We start from the raw sequence: 19612 nt of genomic DNA, 5'->3' as shown, positions 1-19612 counted from the left end.
AGCCTCTATATGCCTAGAGTCATTATGATTGAGCCACCTGTGCTGAAGCAGGGATATCCTTAGAAGCTGACCTGTTGGTGGCCCTTGAGGACTGGAGTTGGCTACTCCCTGCTCTACGCAATAACAGATCTGGGTTAATTCTATGATGGAGTGCCTGCTCTATCGGGTCCAATCGTGAGCCATCGCTCTATGACGAGACGCAAATGTGTGTTTTACAAACGTGGGAATCGGGGCAGCTCTTGTTCACCAAAGCTGGTCAAGTTCTGGTTAGAAATAGACTGACGGATGCCCATAGTTTGTAAGTTATGATGTCAGCAGTGGATCACGTCTCAGTTGGGAAACCGTTTTTTTGTGGCAGCTGCAGATTATTATACTCTCTCTGCGTAACATTTCACAAAACACTTGTCTGCTTGTAATTGGGTCAATTAGCCATTAGACCAGCGCTCTAGGAATGTGCTTCCAGGATTCCACCCCAGAGCTGGCTGCAGTAAACTCCAAACAATAACACTGAACCACTATGGAAAGGAGCCATGTGCAAGATGTTTTTGTTGCATTTCTATTTGCATTTTATTTATAGAATACTATAATGCATTGTCATCATAACTGTGCCCATGTCATGCTTGAAAACGAGTGGTAACTCAATGCATGTATGTCCTGGTAAAACACTATAAATCGACCAAATCAGTATGAAAATGCAGTAGATCTTGCGCCAAAGGATCTTGCCAAAAAGTGCCTCTAGTGCAGATGGAGTCTTGAATAGCCACTGAGCCACTACTTAACGAGATTGAATGTACAGAGGCCTTAAACTGTTCTGCACTTGTACTGGAGAACTTAAACTGCAATCAGTGGTCAAAGTGGTTAAAAAAAAAAAAAAAGTGGAACTGTCTGACTTTAAAATAATAGAAAAAAACATTCTAACTGTATTAACCTTTTCAGTGCCCTTGTGATGGCCTAGGTACATCATTGGCAAGACCTTGTCTAATGGGTGTTCTGGCTGACTGCTCACCGAGCGACCAGAACAAAAGTGAAACCTCATCTACTTCCATGTGACCGCTCTAGGAGCGATTGCATTGCCGCACCCAGGCACTGAAAAGGTTAAAGAAAAACATTAGCAACTTTTTTTTTTTTTTTTTAAGAAAGATTTCTGTAATATTTAGGGAGGCTTAATAAAATATATATTAATTTTGTGTGGAGTAATAAAAAAAAATTGTGGTATATTGGGGTTATAAATGAAAAAGTAGTCGTACTCCGTGCCCTCTGGCCAGCACACCTCCACCACTGCCTGTAATAGAGACTCTCGTAACTAAACTGATATCATGGTGGTAAAATCTCCACCGATGTATTGAATTTTTACAATTTACATTTCTTTTATAGGCTTCCAGGCAACACCAGGACAAAGATCGGTTTCATTACGTTTGACAGCACGATCCATTTCTACAGTCTGCAGGAAGGGCTGTCCCAGCCCCAGATGTTGGTGGTATCGGATATTGACGGTAAATAACGTTTTTTGTTCCAAGTCTTCCAAATTCAGTTTGATTCCAGCTCTGCAACAGTGACCTGTCTCTATAGCATCAAAGGGGTACATGCCCTGCAACACGGGAGTACTGCAATGAAGGGTATTAAAGGCCTTCCCCCAGCAGAATAGAAGTTGCATTCCTCTGTCAGTGCACAGGGAATATGTTCAGTCATATGCACAAATATTGACTACCAGTGTGGCTTCCAGAGCGTTGCTCAGCAATTCTGTTCAGGGTCCCTCTGTCTCTCAAGACTTTCTAAAGCATGTGTGGTTGCATGCGAAAATCTACTTTTTTAACTTTGATGGTAACTTTTATGTTTATATGATTACAGATGTCTTTATACCAATGCCTGAAAATCTGTTGGTGAATTTGAATGAGAGCAAAGAGGTAAGACTTGTTAAACCTTGAGATTGTGTGTAACTCTGTTTTTCCTAGGAGCCCTTTGGTTTCCCCGGGTATCCCTAAAGGGTTCCCTGTAATTTTCAGGTCATTTTAACATTTTACCAAATACAGAAAAATTTAGAAAACATCTCATCTCAGACTCGGTTAGAGAGGTTTGGGGTTCCTCAGAGTTTTACATGGGGTTCCTTAACCAAAAAAAGTTTGGAAACCACAGCTGTAACTCTGTCTAGTCTTTAAAAATGGCATTGCATGCTCAGTATCCCACTCTTCTCTGTAAGAGAAAATACTATGTGATGTAACGTTAAGTAGGGCTAAGCGCTTACTACAGGATTACCACACATTATTATTATTATTATTATTATTATTAGTGTATACCAGGTCAATACAACATTTGTCGGTTTCCCCTAGTAATAATAAAGAAACTTAATATGCTTAACTCTTATTAGCAGTGTTCAAACAATTATATCTTAATCTTAAATCGCCTCAATACAGAGGATGCTGCAATAATGCTTTCCTTACTACTACTGTAACATCAAAGTTTACAACATTTCTTGTTCTAATATCCATCGATAGATATCTATATCAGCGCTCCAGAAATGTGTGGTACTATAAATAAATGGAATACTAGTAATTAAATTCAAGTAAGTTGTGAGGGTTCATAAATAGACCATAAAATGAAGCCTATGCAGATATCTATTAGAGACTGGCAGCTCTTCAAGGGATGAACCTAATCCATAAACTCCAAAAACAAGAAATGGAAGAACGCACCCTCCTAATAGGTACTGTATGTAAAAATAAGATCCACTTTGGAGTCATTGGTATCTTATTGGTTATCTCTTCTTTCTCAACATTGATGTTATTCATGCTTTTATGTCTCTCGTTATGTGTTCTATTATTGCTAGTGGACCTTGTATGGCTTTTTAATAAATTGCCCTTATTTTTACATTCCCATTAGGAGTGTGCGCATATATATATATATATATATATATATATATATATATATATATATATATATATATATATATATATATATATATATATATATATATATATATATATATATATATATATATATATATATATATATATATATATTGCACCATGAGTGCTCAACTACAGCCCCAAAAAGACCCCCCCTCCCTCCCCCATCTAACAGGTCAGTTTTTTTGGATGTCAGCACAGATGGCTCAATCAGTCCCTGCTTCAGCACAGGGACAGTCTTTGACTGAGCCTCTGGTTGAACCACCTGTGCTGAAGCTGAGATCCTCCATGCTTGACCTGTTGGGGTGGGATGGGTGGGGCTTGAGGACTGGAGTTGAGCACTCCTGTCCTAAACCAAAGTACTTAATAGGGTCTGAAGTTTCACTACAGATAACAGATAATAAAATGGCAGAGTAGATGGGAAAAGTGGTTCTGATATGCTGTCAAACTATGGTCCATTGGCAAAAACGTCTTGTGTTTTTTGTTGTTGTACCCAGCTGGTCCAGGATTTGTTGAAGAATCTGCCACAGATGTTCACAAAGTCATCAGAAACACAAAGCGCCCTGGGACCTGCGCTGCAGGCTGCTTACAAGCTGACGTCAACGACAGGCGGGCGTATAACTGTATTCCAAACACAGCTCCCCTCTCTGGGAGCAGGAACGTTAAAACCCAGGGAGGAACCTAACCAAAAATCCACTGCAAAGGTGAGACCAAACTGGAGCAAGGAACCTGACGTGATTGCTACGTTGCAGGAGAGACACATTGGAAATGTAATAAAGGGATGGACAGAACCGTGTAATAAAGGGATGGACAGAACCGTGTAATAAAGGGATGGACAGAACCGTGTAATAAAGGGATGGACAGAACCGTGTAATAAAGGGATGGACAGAACCGTGTAATAAAGGGATGGACAGAACCGTGTAATAAAGGGATGGACAGAACCGTGTAATAAAGGGATGGACAGAACCGTGTAATAAAGGGATGGACAGAACCGTGTAATAAAGGGATGGACAGAACCGTGTAATAAAGGGATGGACAGAACCGTGTAATAAAGGGATGGACAGAACCGTGTAATAAAGGGATGGACAGAACCGTGTAATAAAGGGATGGACAGAACCATGTAATAAAGGGATGGACAGAACCATGTAATAATGCATTTTCTATAGCAGATTGTAAAAAGGTGCACACACTGACAGTCCATTCCATGACTGCACTCCAAAGCCAATTAGCAGTAACCTATGTATGTCTAATGTATTATTTAGTTTATGCATTGTCTTTACTTTCATCGTTATGATCACATCGTAAGAATTCCTCAGTTTTTGGGCAAATATATTTTGCCGGTCTGAAATCTGTATTTTTTTTTTTTTTTTAATTCCACTCCACTTTAAACTGCCCTATTCCCCACTGAATATTTAGTTTCTTACATTTTCGCCCCGTAACTAGCCTGTCTAAGATCTCAGAATATGCTAACTACTTTCTGTAACGTGCGTTTTTGCAATTATGCTGCCAAGATGAGGTTTGCAAAGCCATTAAGTACATCTTAAGAATAACCGTTTAAGGATAGACCTGGTGTTACGTGGCTAAGTATATTCACTTGATTGCAACTTCAGTATAAGCTCCTTTGTGTGCCTGGGGCTTTACTGGATTGATTACTATGATCTAACAAAACTGTGTTCATGTCCAGGACATCCATAATCTGACGCCAGCAACTGACTTCTACAAGAAGTTGGCTTTGGATTGTTCAGGGCAGCAGATAGCAGTCGACCTGTTTCTCTTGAGCGGACGCTATTCCGATTTGGCTTCGTTGGGTAAGCAAAATAGTTTTCAGTTCTTTCTGTATAGTTTTTGCATAATAATTTTGTGAGTAGTTTGGAGTCGGAGGTTGCAAAGTAGTATTAAGCATGTTGTGTTAAAAAAAATAAAAAATCCAAAAATGTCACACACAGAATGTGACTAGTAGTGTGTTCTTTTACTCGTGTTTCCTGCTCACCGCTCGCGTTTCGCACCCTCGTTTCAGGCTGCATTTCGAGGTATTCGGCTGGGAGTGTTTTCTACTACCGTGGCTACCAACATCAGCACAATCCTGTGCAGGTGGAGAAACTGCAGAAGGAGCTGAAGCGATACCTAACCAGGAAGATTGGTTTTGAGGCTGTCATGAGGATAAGATGCACTAAAGGTCTGTGTGTTCTTCCACGTCCTTTTCTTTGTGGCTGTCTCCGTGTGACCTAACGAAGAGCTGGTTGATATCACTGATCTGGGCACACTGCAGATATGCAAAATTAAGCAATATTTAGCTTATGCTTTCCATTTTCAGAGATTATAAGATATATTTTGCATTGCTGTGCGCCGATTCTTTTTCACCGGGGTTACACCAAACATCTGGTGCGGTATGATGGTATTACATGTCGGTATTTGTTAGTTTTTACTACCTCTTCCCATTCTCCTTTACTGTAGTAGTTACATCATTCGTTATGTAATCTTCCATTCATTTTATTTATTTTAAGGCAATATTGTAGCAGGAGTATTTTGCAGGAACACCATCGGGCCTGCTTTAAAAAAAAAATGCCCCACTATTCAGCACTGCAAATTTGGTGCATACTTTTTATAGCGAACCTATAACACATTATATCCTGAAACAACTTTTAAAAAAGTGGTGCTGCAGGACTAAGCTTTCTGATCTGTTTGTCACGTTAGAAAAGAAACAGAGCCCTACATAAAGCACTCGGGGAAAGCAAAAATATATTGAGCATTTATTATAAATCTATCACAATGTACAGAAAAAACTATTAAACTACAATACTGTCGACATCCTGAAGTGCGTATCTGTGGCACACAATGTACTGAGCAGGCGTCTGTACCAACAAATACACCTCATTCATCAACCTTCACGCCTTGCAAACACACTTGCTAGAATACCCTCCTGTCTCTAAGTTTTTACCACTTGGATTGTAAGCTCTTTGGGGCAGTGATTCCTTGTTCCTAATGTTACTTTTACGTCTCAAAGCGCTTATTCCCATTATGTGTTATATTATTATGTCGTGTATTACGGCTGTGCAGCGCTGTGTACATAGATGGCACTAAATAAATAAAGATATACATACTACCCATAGTGCAAAAGAGCTGCAAAGACCAACAAAAGTGTTGAAAAAATGTCCCCCAGCCGGTCATGAAAAATGAATAATCCACAAAACAAAAATAATCCGTATGCATAATGTAGAATTAAGCATGCCACAGTAAGGTGGAAAGCAGCATATGCATCTACAAAGCAAGGCAAACAAGAAGGCCGTCTGTCGCACACAGACCCCAAGCACCATCTTTGACACCTAGACACACCAGGTTTGTTTTCTTCTTGCTCCTGAGTTTTGTATATCTGTGTCTGCCCCTGCTTGTACCCATGATACCTATGTATCACCATCGTTACATTTCTTTGGTTTCTTATGGGACTGCCCCTGGAATTCCTAGTTATGTAGACGCCCCACTTTGGAAATGCCTCACAGAGCACCACTTGCCTTAATACATAGGAGCTAGAAGATGCAATGTGACAATGCCTCTCCTCCCATGAACACAAATGGACATGCGCCCAATGTCCACTGATTAACATACCTTATCCAGCAATGAAAGATCTAACGATTGCTCCCTGACCCTTTTACCCCGTTGCAGGCCTTTCCATCCACACGTTCCACGGGAACTTCTTTGTCCGCTCCACCGATCTGCTGTCCCTGCCCAATGTCAACCCTGATGCAGGGTACGCAGTGCAGATGTCTGTGGAGGAAAATCTGACAGACACACCAGTGGTCTCCTTTCAATCAGCCCTCCTGTACACCTCCAGCAAAGGTAGACTCAATGTGTATGAATCACAGAATTGGTTTCTGCAGCCATCATATATGTTCTATTACTTGGATCCCTTCTTGTTGCCGTGGTTAATGCCCATGCTAAGGAGATCAGCCTGTTCACTGTCCCCACTGCATTGCTGTGCCGTGTAAAATGAGCGATACGTGTGGGTGCTACATTGGGTGGGTTCTGTCTTTGCTCTTAAAGATTAACAATTTTTACCCACAACATCTAGTAAAAGTGCAATCCATTGCATAGTTAAAGAGCAAATACAAGGCAATACCAGTAATATGGTAGCATGTGTAATGTTACACGAGATAATTATTCAGAAGTCTCGTCTCCATTTCATAAATGCTTATTTAGTGTCACTACAGCAGAGGTAATCCAAAGAAAAATCGCTTAGCACAGCTGTGAGACAGTGGGGCCAAACACCAGCAAGATGGGTTAAAAATATACTTTATTCCATGGTAGATTCGTGGGAGGACACGAGGATGCTACCCTGACACGTTTCGGGCAGAAGCCCTTTGTCAAACTTTAGTGCCACTACATTGCATTGGTTTGCCTGCTCATATCGAAATAGCTCCTTTGTGAAATTGATTGTACATAATTGTATGTATTTAACAACAACAAAATTGAATTGTCAATGTGTTTTTCTGAAGCGTTCAGTGTGGCTATGTAATGCAATTAAATAAAGGGCGCTTGGGTTTCCTATGTGCAATTACAGGGACTTCTTGATTTAATCTTCTTAATTGAAGTCTTTAATCTTCTGTATCCCTATCCTGATTTTATACAAATGATCATTGTTTTCATGGATTGGCAGTCGTATTGCTGAATAATAGCTGTGCAGCAGAAACTTGCTGCAGGAATTATTTGAGTTAAGCGCCACATGAAGAGATGTTCACTAGCGTTCTTGCAATCTCTTGTAATGGGACAGTGCTTTTCAACTATACTTTTAGTTAAAAAAAATATATGTATTCAATAGGGTGCAGTAATGTCAACGACCATAAATTTTGATGTAATATGTAAAAGCATGCCGCTGAGTACATTGTAACAGATTTCCACGGTTCTTGAAATGTTGAAAAGCACTGTAATTGTTAGTTTACATCTTGCCGGCCTAAATATATAGGCCTATATTTACTAAGTGATGCTATACCATAATATACCCTGTGCCCAAAGACACGACAGCACCTTTAAGTGAATACGGTCTTCTGGAGCCGGAAGGTATCTAGCGGCAGAGCAGCACTTACAAGATCTGGTTTGTAAATAGTTCAATATTTGTTTTGCAAAATGTGAAAGATAAATTGTTTGTTCTTCAGGAGAGCGGAGGATCCGCGTGCACACCATGTGCCTGCCGGTTGTGTCTGCACTGTCGGACGTGTATGCGGGGGCTGATGTGCAGGCGGTAACGGGACTTCTGGCAAATATGGGTATGTTCACTGCACTGTACAATAAACCTCTCACGTGCTACATATGGCACATCCTTCGTATGCGTGGAGTTCAGGGGCATGTGGCCAGGCACTGTGTACTTTGTCCGACCGCTGTGTGGACGTCTTCACAATTTAACAGAATGAAGGACATGTCCCTGTAAACTTCAGCCACATATTGCTAAAATATAGTGCGTTCTGGTAAATCTTACACAAACACATACATATTTCTGATATAAAAATCTATCTGTGCGAGTTCAGATAACTGTAATTATCAGACATTTCTTCCACTATTTATAATTACAGCAACATTTGCACGGTAAATATTTTACCCCAGACGATGTCATGTGACCCTATATGCTTTGTATCCATTAGAATATACAGTAGCACAAATATGTGTTGTTCACTCTGGATGAATACACATATATGGGAGAAGGAGTGGCTCATTGAGTTAAGACACTGACTCTGAAAACAGTGATACTTAAGCAAGTCACTATCTCCCTGTGCCTCAGGCACCAAAATCATAAATTGTGAGATCTGGGCTCTGACTGTAAAAATTCTATGTGCTGCGTACCAAGCAGTATACAGGCATACCCCGCTTTAAGGACACTCACTTTAAGTACACTCGCGAGTAAGTACATTTCGCTCAATAGGCAAACAGCAGCTCACGCATGCGCCTGTCAGCACGTCCTGAACAGCAATACCGGCTCCCTACCTGTACCGAAGCTGTGCGCAAGCGGGGAGACTATAGAGCCTGTTACACATGCATTATTTACATTAGTTATGCACGTATATGACAATTGCAGTACAGTACGTGCATCAAAAGTGGGAAAAAGGGAGTGCTTCACTTTAAGTACATTTTCACTTTACATACATGCTCCGGTCCCATTGCGTACGTTAATGCGGGGTATGCCTGTACTGTCATTTTGAAGCGCTTTGAGTCCGAGAAAAGCGCTATATGAAATAGGTTTTTTTTATTACGTTGTATCAACATTTAACACCCTGCAGGAGATAAATACATTTCTGTACTTGAGAAGTCATTTAAGTTAAAAAGTGCTCTAATATTCTGTGTGTTTTTATTGGTGTGCACACGGCTGTTTTCACTAGAAGTTATATAGCTGATCCTAATGTTTGTACTTTGAATCTTCTGGGATGTGCAGGGATCTCCGAGCTTCCAGTTGTTTTGTTAGTGGGCCCATAAATGTTCTGAAACATTAATATTATTGGTTGTTCCCTAAGCCTATTAAAGTTGGTCCCATAAGATTCGAGAAGCGAGGGATAGCCGTAAAAGTGACATGTAATGTATGTCCCTTTTTTTTCCTCGCAGCCGTCGATCGCTCCATTACGTCGAGTCTGAGTGATGCCCGGGATGCTTTGGTTAATGCCGCAATCGATTCCCTGTCGGCTTATCGCTCGTCGGTGCTGACCGTTCAGCAGCCCGGCCTTTTGGCCCCACACTCGATGCGTCTCTTCCCTATGTTTGTGTTGGCTCTCTTGAAACAGGTTAGTAGGAAAGGTATCTTATGGAGGAATGTAGTAATAAATAAGTCTTCCTGACCTGTTGCTATTACATATTTCTTTGTTTTTGAATCAATTGCTTTCACTTTCCATCCTACTCGCAGCAATGTAAATAATATTGTATATCCATTGATCGGGTTACACTTTCTAAGAGAATTATTGCAGTATTTGCACAGTTATGGTGACCGGTAATGGGTGGGAATCAGGGGTTCTCCGGAGCTGAACCCCATTCATTTCAGCTTGTGGGGACCCCTGCTTCCCGAGACACATACCTCCAGTAGGGGTTGCCGGTAGCGGCTCTGCAGGTGTAAAGCCCCAGGTCACGCGGATCAGTAGGAAGCTGTAAGGTTTGCCGTCACGGCTTCCTATTGGCTGGACATTTAAGCCACCTTTTCTGGGCCCCACAAGCTCAGCCGGAGATGCTACCAGCACTCCCTATGGAGGTATGTGTCGTGGGAAGCACAGGGTCCATGGAACTGACGTGAACACAGTTCAGCTCCAGAGACCCCCTGCTTCAATCCCATAATGCTTTAAAAAAAAGATAAAAAAAATATTAATTTAGCTCTTGATTGAATGTTGTCTGACATTTGCCATTGAATTTATCTGCAAACAGACACTTGGGTCTACATTTGAGAAGTAATGAATGTCTTTAATTACTAGACAAGTGCTAGAGAAGGTGGATTCTCTCTCAAAATCTTGGCTCTCTCACTTAAAAAAAAATATACTGCAATACGTTTGCTTAAATTCATGAGAACACGACAGGCTAACCTGGCTCGTATGTGTTGGTAACGTGTTCCTTTTCTTTATCTGCTACAGAAAGCGTTCCAGACTGGGACAAACGCGAGTTTGGATGAGCGAACCTTTGCCATGTGTCAGGTTAAAAACCAGCCACTGGTGTACCTCATGCTCATGACCCATCCCAACCTGTACAGAGTCGACAATCTGACAGATGAGGTGTGTGTTCTTGTCATGCTTTGTCACATGTACGTTGGTTTATCTGCATACTAGCTTTTGTTCACCAAAGTGCTGTATAAAAATGAATATTTTCAGAAACGTTCCTCAGATGCAGATTAATAGTAATAACTGGTGCTGCATGACGTTGATATTGTATGCTTCACGTATCCCCATTTCTCTCCTAACCTAAAGTAACTGTTCTTAAGGGCAATGAATAAAACCTTTGACGTTTCCTTTGTAGGGAGCTCTTAACATCAACGACAGAACGATACCTCAGCCACCTGTTCTGCAGCTATCTGTGGAGAAGCTGAGCAGAGATGGAGCTTTTCTGATGGATACTGGATCTGTAAGTTGTACAGTAACACAGTAGTTGTTAAATACACATGTCCATTTAGTTTGATCTTTTGTTTGTAAAGTACTGCATGAGATTGCTATACCTAGAATTATGTATCTCCATCTCCCCAGTGCAACGTTTATAACTAGTGTTATGCGGGGGGGGGGAGGAATCTCCTTGAAACCAGCAAATGGTAGTCTGACAGACCTTTCTAAATCTGTGTACAGCGCCAGCCAGCCACTCGCACACACTACTTTTTTTTTCTTTTGTATATGATTGTCTTTTTTTGTTTGCACTGAGGAGAGGGAGGGGGGAGAATATTATAATAACTTTCAAATGTTTTCTTACATGTCTACAATCGCAATATTTTAAGGCAGGAAATGACACATTTTCACTGCCCTTACTGTAGACCTGTAGGTTTGCAAAGTGATTTCCTAAAGCAAACATCTGCTGCATACATGTGCACACTGCTCTGTAAAATAGTCTGGGTCTGTGATGCCTTTCTGTTTCTCTAGGTGTTGTTCCTGTGGGTAGGACGCAACTGTGGGCAGAATTTCTACACCCAAGTTCTCGGTGTCGCTAATTATGCTTCAATCCCGCAGGAAATGGTGAGCGTTACAGCTTGGTCAGCATTATACATGTCTCACATTGAATGGCAGGGGCCTACAACACATGGGAACTGTGGCTTTTGCTTGGTGTTACATGTGGGAACATGGTCATTTATTCACCATATGACATTATTATGGGCAATGGTGGCAATTACATCAACTGATACTATACAGTTAAAAAAAAAAAAGAGCTTTTAATTAACACGCATCACAGGATTTCTGAACACTGCGTTTTAAACCATTATGCATTTGTTGAGCTTTGAAAGTAGTGGCCAGAAAATCTTTGCGAGAGACAATGTTCCACTAAGTGAGTGTTTTTAAGCGTTTCTAATTCCGAACGCTTACTGTCCTGTTCCTCCGGGAGACGTGTTTCACTGCAGACTGTGAGAGGTTTTGAGTTTCTCACAGATCTAGTTGACATGAGTTTTCAAGCCTCTAGTCTCTTCACCTGAACAGGAGGTTTAAAGGCTCTGTGCAGCTGCATCAATGAATAACTTGGTAGTCTATTAAAATGTATCACCATCTGTATATTATGTGCCATCAAATTACACAGTAGTTTAAGCACTTGTAATAAAAAGATCAGTAGATGGAAGGCACTCATGAACCTACTGATCTAAAAGTTTAATGTGTGTTTTTTCTGTTACAGACTCTGCTGCCTGAACTTGATACAGCTGAATCTGCCAGAATGATCGCTTTTATCTCTTGGCTCCGAGAGCAGAGGCCTTTCTTCCCGACACTGCATATAATCCGGTAAGCGTGGACACATCTCTAGGATGCCACAACTTTTCTGCTACTGAAAAGTGTATGTGCTTCTACAGGCAGCGATTTATACTTCTTCTCGTGTAACTTAGTGTAGTCTTAATTTCTCATTAGTATTTCATCTCTTCATATGTAACTAATCATTTGCTCCACATTATCATGCATCTTCATAATCATAAATATCTGTTTCCTAGCAATTATTTTTAAGGTCTAGTCTAATTCTTAGTTTACTCCCACCCCCCATTTATTTTAAAACATTGCATTTCCTGGTACTGTATATATTTCTATAATATTCGGAAACTAGAAAGTCTAGTTGCAGTGCGTATTATCTCTTAATTCAGGGATCATTTGGTCTCGTCATTTTACTAATGTAACATGGTACCAATCCATAGGTTTGAAATAGTCTTCTGAATATAATTATTTTATGGATGCCGGTAGCAGGTTATGCTATTCTGTACATTGAGTCTATTGGCACAATAAAGATTTTCTCTGGAGCCTGAGGTCTTAAGTTTGGTGCCTCTTGGAAGCCTTAATATCAATGGGTCTGCAACTGGATTGTGCCACTTCAGAGCCTAGCTGGCATTTGATGGTTTCCTTCCATGCAAAGAGAAAAGGAGGGGCAATTGTGGCGAGTCCGCAGCGGTCCGATGTCCAGTCTTGTGACTCCTTTTATGTTAAGCAATTAGGTCTGTGAGCTTTTGTAAGGAAGCTTTTTGATTAAGTTATGTCGGTGACAGACCAAACCAAAAATGATTTAATACAGTAACAACATTCCACTTAGAAGAATAAAGGAATCCTGCTTAATAGGGCATTTAGAATGGGCAGCTTGATAATCTGAATAATTCAATCATATTGACTTCCTCTGGGTAATGCAGTGTTCCTAAATAACCTCATTTGCTTCTAGGCTTTAATTTCTCCAGATCCTCGTTGTTACGTTACTTTATCAGGGTATTGAAATTTTAAGTTGCTTTAATCTGTTTCTGTTTGCCATTGTATGCAAAACAGTCAAATAGTGCTACGTCCCACTTTGGACACGTCTGTAATTAAACACACAACCTAATGCCAAATGAGATGTTTGTTTAAAACTTTTTTTAAAAAAAAGTATTTTGAGATAAGCAAGTAGCGGTGAATTGAAACTGATTTGCTATAATAATGCATCTAATCCTCGTCTCTCTCGTTCTGTTGCGGTGTTTCCCTTAACCTTCATAAGGGATGAGAGTCCACGGAAGTCCACTTTCCTCCAGAACATGATCGAAGACCGAACAGAATCAGCCTTGTCATACTATGAGTTTCTCCTCCACCTCCAGCAGCAAGTGAACAAATAAACCACTGCACAGAGTGGACACTATCGCGAGGACACCCCAGCAGTACCATGCTGTGCGGCCGGCCCATCGCCTCTTCCTCTGCATTGTCTGTGGGCCTCATGAGATAAGATGTGCGTACACTGTGATTTCAAGAAATCGAGTCTATTGCGACAACACGTGGGGACGGAAAATGTGCAAACACACATCATTGTAATTATAACTAGGATTTAAGAAGGAACTATCCAGACACCTCTTGCTCACAGTTGTTTATTGAAAAGGCTAAAGAGTGAATATGTTGCCCCTACTGCCAGATGGACGCGTAACGCACGACGCTGAAGTCTCCATTGGCATCAAGGGGAGCTCGCAATATACAGGAGGTGAAATAACCTTTAATAAAATAAAGCCAGATCTTGGTTCAGAATACATGTTTTTTTTTTTTTTCATTCTTTTTGTTTGCTTTACTTTTTCCAATAATTTTGCTGCTAGTTTTTAACGTCCTACATGGTAGGAAACGACGAGGCTTCTAGAGAAATTCTATGAAATGATGCCCAAAATCACTGTTAAAAATCATAGGTAGAAATAAGATGACATCTAGGTTCGTTCCACATATAGGACCAAAGTAAGTGAATGGCAGAGATGGGTTTAATGGATTCAATGTTGGTGCATCAAAGAGTAAGTATTTAAAATAGTTTTTGTCTAAAGTTTGAAAGTTTTTAGAACTTTATCTTGTATCCTCACTTCAGTGATGGCAGAATTGCTTATCGATGACCCCTCCCGGTCCTAGGAACTAGCTGGGTAAGCGAGAGGGTAATTAATTCACAGAGAAAAGATTGGGGAACTAAAACCAAACCCCATGCCTTCATGTAAAATGTTTATACATTTTTTTTTTCCTTCCCCCAAAACAACTTTTCACAAATTTAAAAAATCCTTTATGTAGCCTTTTTTTTTTGTTCTTTAAAATGCATCCGCCACCAAGATGGAACTCCTAAAGCATACGTTGGTTCTATGTGGGACTGCACCTTTATCTGTGAGCTTTATTGATGAGCTCCGTATGGATCAGACTGCTTTGCCATGCAATGAGTCTTTCTGCCGTCCCTGTGTATGTTAAAAAGCTGGCACACTTTCTATGTTAATGATTCTAATTTATTGTGACGTGGACAAATAGAACAAAATGTATGTAATAACCTGATAGATTTTCCTTGTTTTAATAAAAGGCACCTTTTATTCTGGGAGAAGAGTAACTTTATTTTTATTTTTTGGCCTGGCTAGTTTTCAAAACAGAAAATATATATATTCTCCCCCCCCCCCCCCTTTTTTTTTTTACCCATTGCCGTAATGCATTAGACATCTATCAGGAAAGGGGTTAAAGGATTATAATCTGCTAATATTGGAGTACATTGCCTTTTTTCCTGTATACAGGAAGGATGTCCTAGGAGAAACTCTTCAAGTTTGATAACCATTACCCGTTATTAGCATTTCGTAGCCGTTTACTAAAGTGCAAAGACAATGATCAGTTGGTAAGAAACCTCTTGCTGTCAATTTTGTTCCACCAATATCAACGTTATAATCATTTTGATTGACCAGAACATGAACCATTCTCAAACTGTACATTACTTAAAGGAAAGATCTGTACACCCCAGCGTATTGCAGAATGCTTCAGAAGTCGACCTTTTTGCTGCTAGTGGGTCAGCAATGCATTGTTCAGAAGTGTTACTGGTCCCTAGCAGTGAAAGGGTTAATATGCGGCTCCTTGGGCCTCACAAAATTTATATGCATCATTTATAGGTGTAGTTCTAACACTTTCAACAGAGCAAAACGGCTTGAAGTAAAGGAAAAGCAGATCTAAGCATTGAGAAGTGCTATAGTCTTCGATTTGGATTTCTTGCTGTTTTTAATCCTGTTCAAATGTGCTTCTATGTTTTTGGGGAAGCGTCATGGCAATATGGTTTCCTAGGATTATGTACTGCAGGTTAATTGTAAGAATGCAATCTATGTAAAAAACACGAAGGCAAGCATCACATGCTCAGGCACACGTGCACATATGGAACATTTGGTTTGATCCTATTTTGTAAAACGAATTTGGCTTCCTTTCAACTTGTTTGTTTTTATTAAAGCCGAAGGCGTTCAAAATTGTCTTAATATACAATGTTGTACTTGGAATTAAGAGGTACATTTTATGCTTTGCCTTAAGACTTTGTAATCTGTTGATGCCCGCTGCACTGGGAGATGAAGTATTTTACCAATGGTCATAGGGATCTGGTACTTGATACTGTTAAGTCTTCTCCCTCAATGGGTTATATAAGCCCCATATTTTATTTGTCACCTGAATTGATTTGGGAGTTCTGGGAGGAGCTCAACCATGATGCTCCCTGGTTCATTTCGACTTAATTTTTTGCCCCAAAAAAATGAATTATGGCCAAAGAGGTCTCATGCATTCTGCCATTTTGATTTCCCAATGGGAACGGAAAAAAAGCACACTAACAGGTAGATTTCTTGGTAACCATCAGTCCCGGTATTGAGACTAGTACGGTTTTGCTCCAGATGCCTCTCCTGGTTCTAAATTAAAAAATCAGGGGTAAAAATTTAATTAAAAAAATGATTTCCGCTTTCTGTTCTCGTGCATGCCTCTGGTTTTTTTAAAGAACACATACCATTTATGAAACCATGCTAGAGAAGCATCATTACAATAGATGTGCAACACTTTTGCCCAAGTTTGTGTACCAGATGACATTTTTCCTGGGTGCGCGTTTGCATGTCCTTACCCAGAATTCCTGGCTGGACATGAGATGGTTGCAGACCTGGCTGACATGCAAATATTGATTTTATTTACCTCCTAAAAACTCCTCTGCACAATACGTGAACGGACCTGGGAAATAGGCTTATTTAAATCATTTCAATATACATTGCTTGTTTAAATTGGCTTATTTCCCATGTATTTTAGGTGTGTTGATAGGTCTCCATGTTCACCAATTCACAAAAACAAATACTTTAAAAACAAAATTGTGAACCATTTTTGAACACCTTTGAATATCTCTACTCATTACACAGAACTTGAGATTTCCAGTTCTTGCTGTTTTTCCATATTGGCAGCAAAACGGACTCCTTTGAGTAAACAATTTTTTTAAAGTCTGGCGCTTCTCATTTTTTAAATAAAACTTTTTGTCCAGTAGTTGTTCGCTTTGAGTTACTGTGCTTATTATTTCCTCAATAGCCTGTGAATAAGGAGGGTCATTTCCTAGGTTCACAGCTGCTGAGCGATGAGAGGGTTAATGCTGAGTGATGGTGGGACAGTTTGCTGCAGTTTCCCATTAACACCTTAGCTGCCAGAGAGGTCAGCAGCACATTGCTCTGCAGGCAAGAGAGCATTTTTTTTGTTCTTCAATGTTAATTTCCCCTTCTACATTATATCTATTTAATGGCTACTCTGTATCCCAGAGCAGTCACGTTTAACAAAATTAGTCCGCAGTAAACCTCAATTTTGTTAAAGACTCAGTGATTTTTTTAAATTTTTTAAAGAACAAAGCCACCTTGTTACAGGAATATGTCCAGGGGAATATTTGGAACATTCCACTTTGGGTCATTCTAAGCGCATTATCTGTGTTCCAAAGTGCTCTGAACACAGACTCGCAGTGTCGTTGTAGTCAGCCTTGCTGTGTTATCCCAGGTCGCCACGGGTGACCCATGCGAGACGAACTTTTTAATTTTGATGAGGGTAAAAAGTATCCTTTTTATCAAGGCAAAGGCTATTGAAAAGCTTGTTGCTTGTAGGTCACCTGTAGGAATGTATTTAGTTATACGCCATATCATGATGTGTTGCAAGGTGGTTAAATGTGAGCTGATGACAATGCTGCTGTTATTGAAAGGATCCCCGGCTATCAAAGTGCAGCGGTTTCTGGTTTTGATGATCGTTCAGGGCAACCAATGTATCCAAATAAGGAAAAATACATTCCTCCTTTTGCATGCTCCTTCAAAACTGAAATTTGATACCCAAGAGCTACATAGTTTTAATCCTGATTCCTGCTGCAGCCAGGGGGAGAGCCATATATGAAACGAAAATAAAATATTCTGACAATTGCTACTTTTAATATGTGGCTGTTACCTTGGTACAGATACTGGAAATTACATTTAATGGTGTGTGTGAAAATAATTAATAACGATAGAGCAATAAATACCTATTGAATAAGAAAAACCATTTAACCTTTTAAATTAATGTTAATCATTTTTTTTTTTTTTTTAAAGAAATGCCTTTCACATTATTTTTTTTAAGAAGTAGGATTTAAATTACTTTGTAAAACCTCTTAATACACCCCACCTTTTGATAATGAGTGAATATCAGAGTTGGGGGTAGGGATTAAGAGGAAGAGGGTAACTGATCCTCTGGGGAAGGAGGGAGCTGATATCATCATTTGAGGGTTAGACGGTAAAAGGTGGTGCCAAGGTCCCTTTGGCAGACAAGCTGCCATGTCGTAAGCGGCTTGTCACTAACTGCCTGCAACGGTAATGACTCCTATGGTTATTAACTGACGGTAGTATCGCAATAATAAAACATGTCAGTATAGACGTGTTTGTGTGTACAAAGTAGGCAGCTGTAATCCGTGCAGTCTGTGGGATGGTTTTTACACCCCTTTCTCCCCCCCCCCCCCCCCTGCAACATCACTAGGTACAGTACTGACTGTGTAGATCCATAATAGATTAGGGAGAAAAGTACTAACAAATCATTACATAGTAAAACAGAAATGAACTCCATGAAGCCCCAAACGTACTAGCGGTGTATCTGGTGTCCTAGTACAGAAAGAGAGCCGTGGTAGCAATTCACATTTACAAGTTTTCTGACTCGCCCTGTGCTGTCCCCTCTGGTATTGAAGAGTCACTGGCCTTTTCTGGCAGTGAAGTGGTTAAATAAAGACACATTAGTAGTTTTACTTTTTAAAGTCCCCCATGTTTTATATTGATTTAGTCTGCAGGAAATCTGCTCTGGATTGGTTAAATAAGTACTTGTGTTGGTGTTTCTATTTGTGTCCCCCCTCTTTCACAGATATTTAATGGGGGAAGGGGTCCTGCATACTTTTACTGTTACCCCTTTGCATTGCTAAAATGGTTGTCCATCTTTGCAAAAGTGAACAAGGCAACTGTCTACTATACAAGTAATGATTTACAGACGTACGTACACCCACACACGATTACTCATTGCCCACTTCTGTAATGTTCACATTAAAATAATCCATCTAGGTAATCACAGGGGTTATAGGACCCCATCCCCTAATCTGAGCAGGTATAAAGACCAGTGCACCGACAACCCTCGCCTCTGATGAAACCTCTCACAGAAGCATGGCCGGTTACTTTGATGGTCTTGGAGAGTGAGGGAGGGAGTGACTGATGTTTAAGTCCTGGTGTGTGATGGGGGTCCTTTAAAACCCAGTGCAAGCTTACATGGCCGCATTTCCCAGTACCTCGGGCACCAAAATACAAGATTGTAATCTCATTAAGGCAGCTCATCGTGTCTGCAAATTATACTGTGTGGTGCGCTGCTTGCACAATTACACTTCTATACCAATTGTTTTCTTCCGTTATGTGAATCGACACTATTCAAATGTATCATAGCGTACAATTCTGCTACACAAATACTATATATCTCTTGCTGCCAATAACCAATCTGAACCCTTTCACAGCCAATGCGTTGCAGGCCGCTCTCTGGTAGCGCAGGGGTTAACATGTCCTGACTGTTTCATTTAGATAATGGATTTTAACCTGAAATATATATTTTATTTTTCGGCAGCAAGACAGCCAGCTGTCCCATAGACTACTATACCATGCAGTTTCACATTTCTGTGTATTCCACACACATACTCGTTACCCATTTCTAGTGAGTCTGGATTTTGTAAAGTAGTGTATAATATTTGTAACATGTAAATCACGGTTTTTGGAGGGTACAACTCTGCGTACATATAAATTCTTAATTAACAGCAAAAAACTTGCCCTC

The 19612-nt window shown here is 40.2% G+C and overlaps 1 protein-coding gene across 1 annotated transcript in view; it reads left to right on the top strand.

Moving 5' to 3' along the window:
• The window catches only part of SEC24A (SEC24 homolog A, COPII component), a 63197-nt gene extending 45427 nt beyond the window's left edge, over positions 1 to 17770 (top strand). Inside the window, exons 11-23 of the mRNA XM_075601146.1 lie at positions 1375 to 1493; positions 1849 to 1904; positions 3398 to 3604; positions 4585 to 4708; positions 4918 to 5076; positions 6561 to 6734; positions 8048 to 8158; positions 9483 to 9658; positions 10490 to 10627; positions 10869 to 10973; positions 11477 to 11569; positions 12216 to 12319; positions 13539 to 17770. Coding sequence (XP_075457261.1) covers positions 1375 to 1493; positions 1849 to 1904; positions 3398 to 3604; positions 4585 to 4708; positions 4918 to 5076; positions 6561 to 6734; positions 8048 to 8158; positions 9483 to 9658; positions 10490 to 10627; positions 10869 to 10973; positions 11477 to 11569; positions 12216 to 12319; positions 13539 to 13653 — 1681 coding nt within the window. The 3' untranslated portion in view covers positions 13654 to 17770. The remainder of the gene's footprint in view (positions 1 to 1374; positions 1494 to 1848; positions 1905 to 3397; positions 3605 to 4584; positions 4709 to 4917; positions 5077 to 6560; positions 6735 to 8047; positions 8159 to 9482; positions 9659 to 10489; positions 10628 to 10868; positions 10974 to 11476; positions 11570 to 12215; positions 12320 to 13538) is intronic.
• Positions 17771 to 19612: the final 1842 nt, after the last annotated feature.

This window comes from Ascaphus truei, chromosome 5, assembly GCF_040206685.1.
Source record: "Ascaphus truei isolate aAscTru1 chromosome 5, aAscTru1.hap1, whole genome shotgun sequence".
NCBI lineage: Eukaryota > Metazoa > Chordata > Amphibia > Anura > Ascaphidae > Ascaphus > Ascaphus truei.
This window is presented reverse-complemented; position numbering and strand designations above follow the sequence as displayed.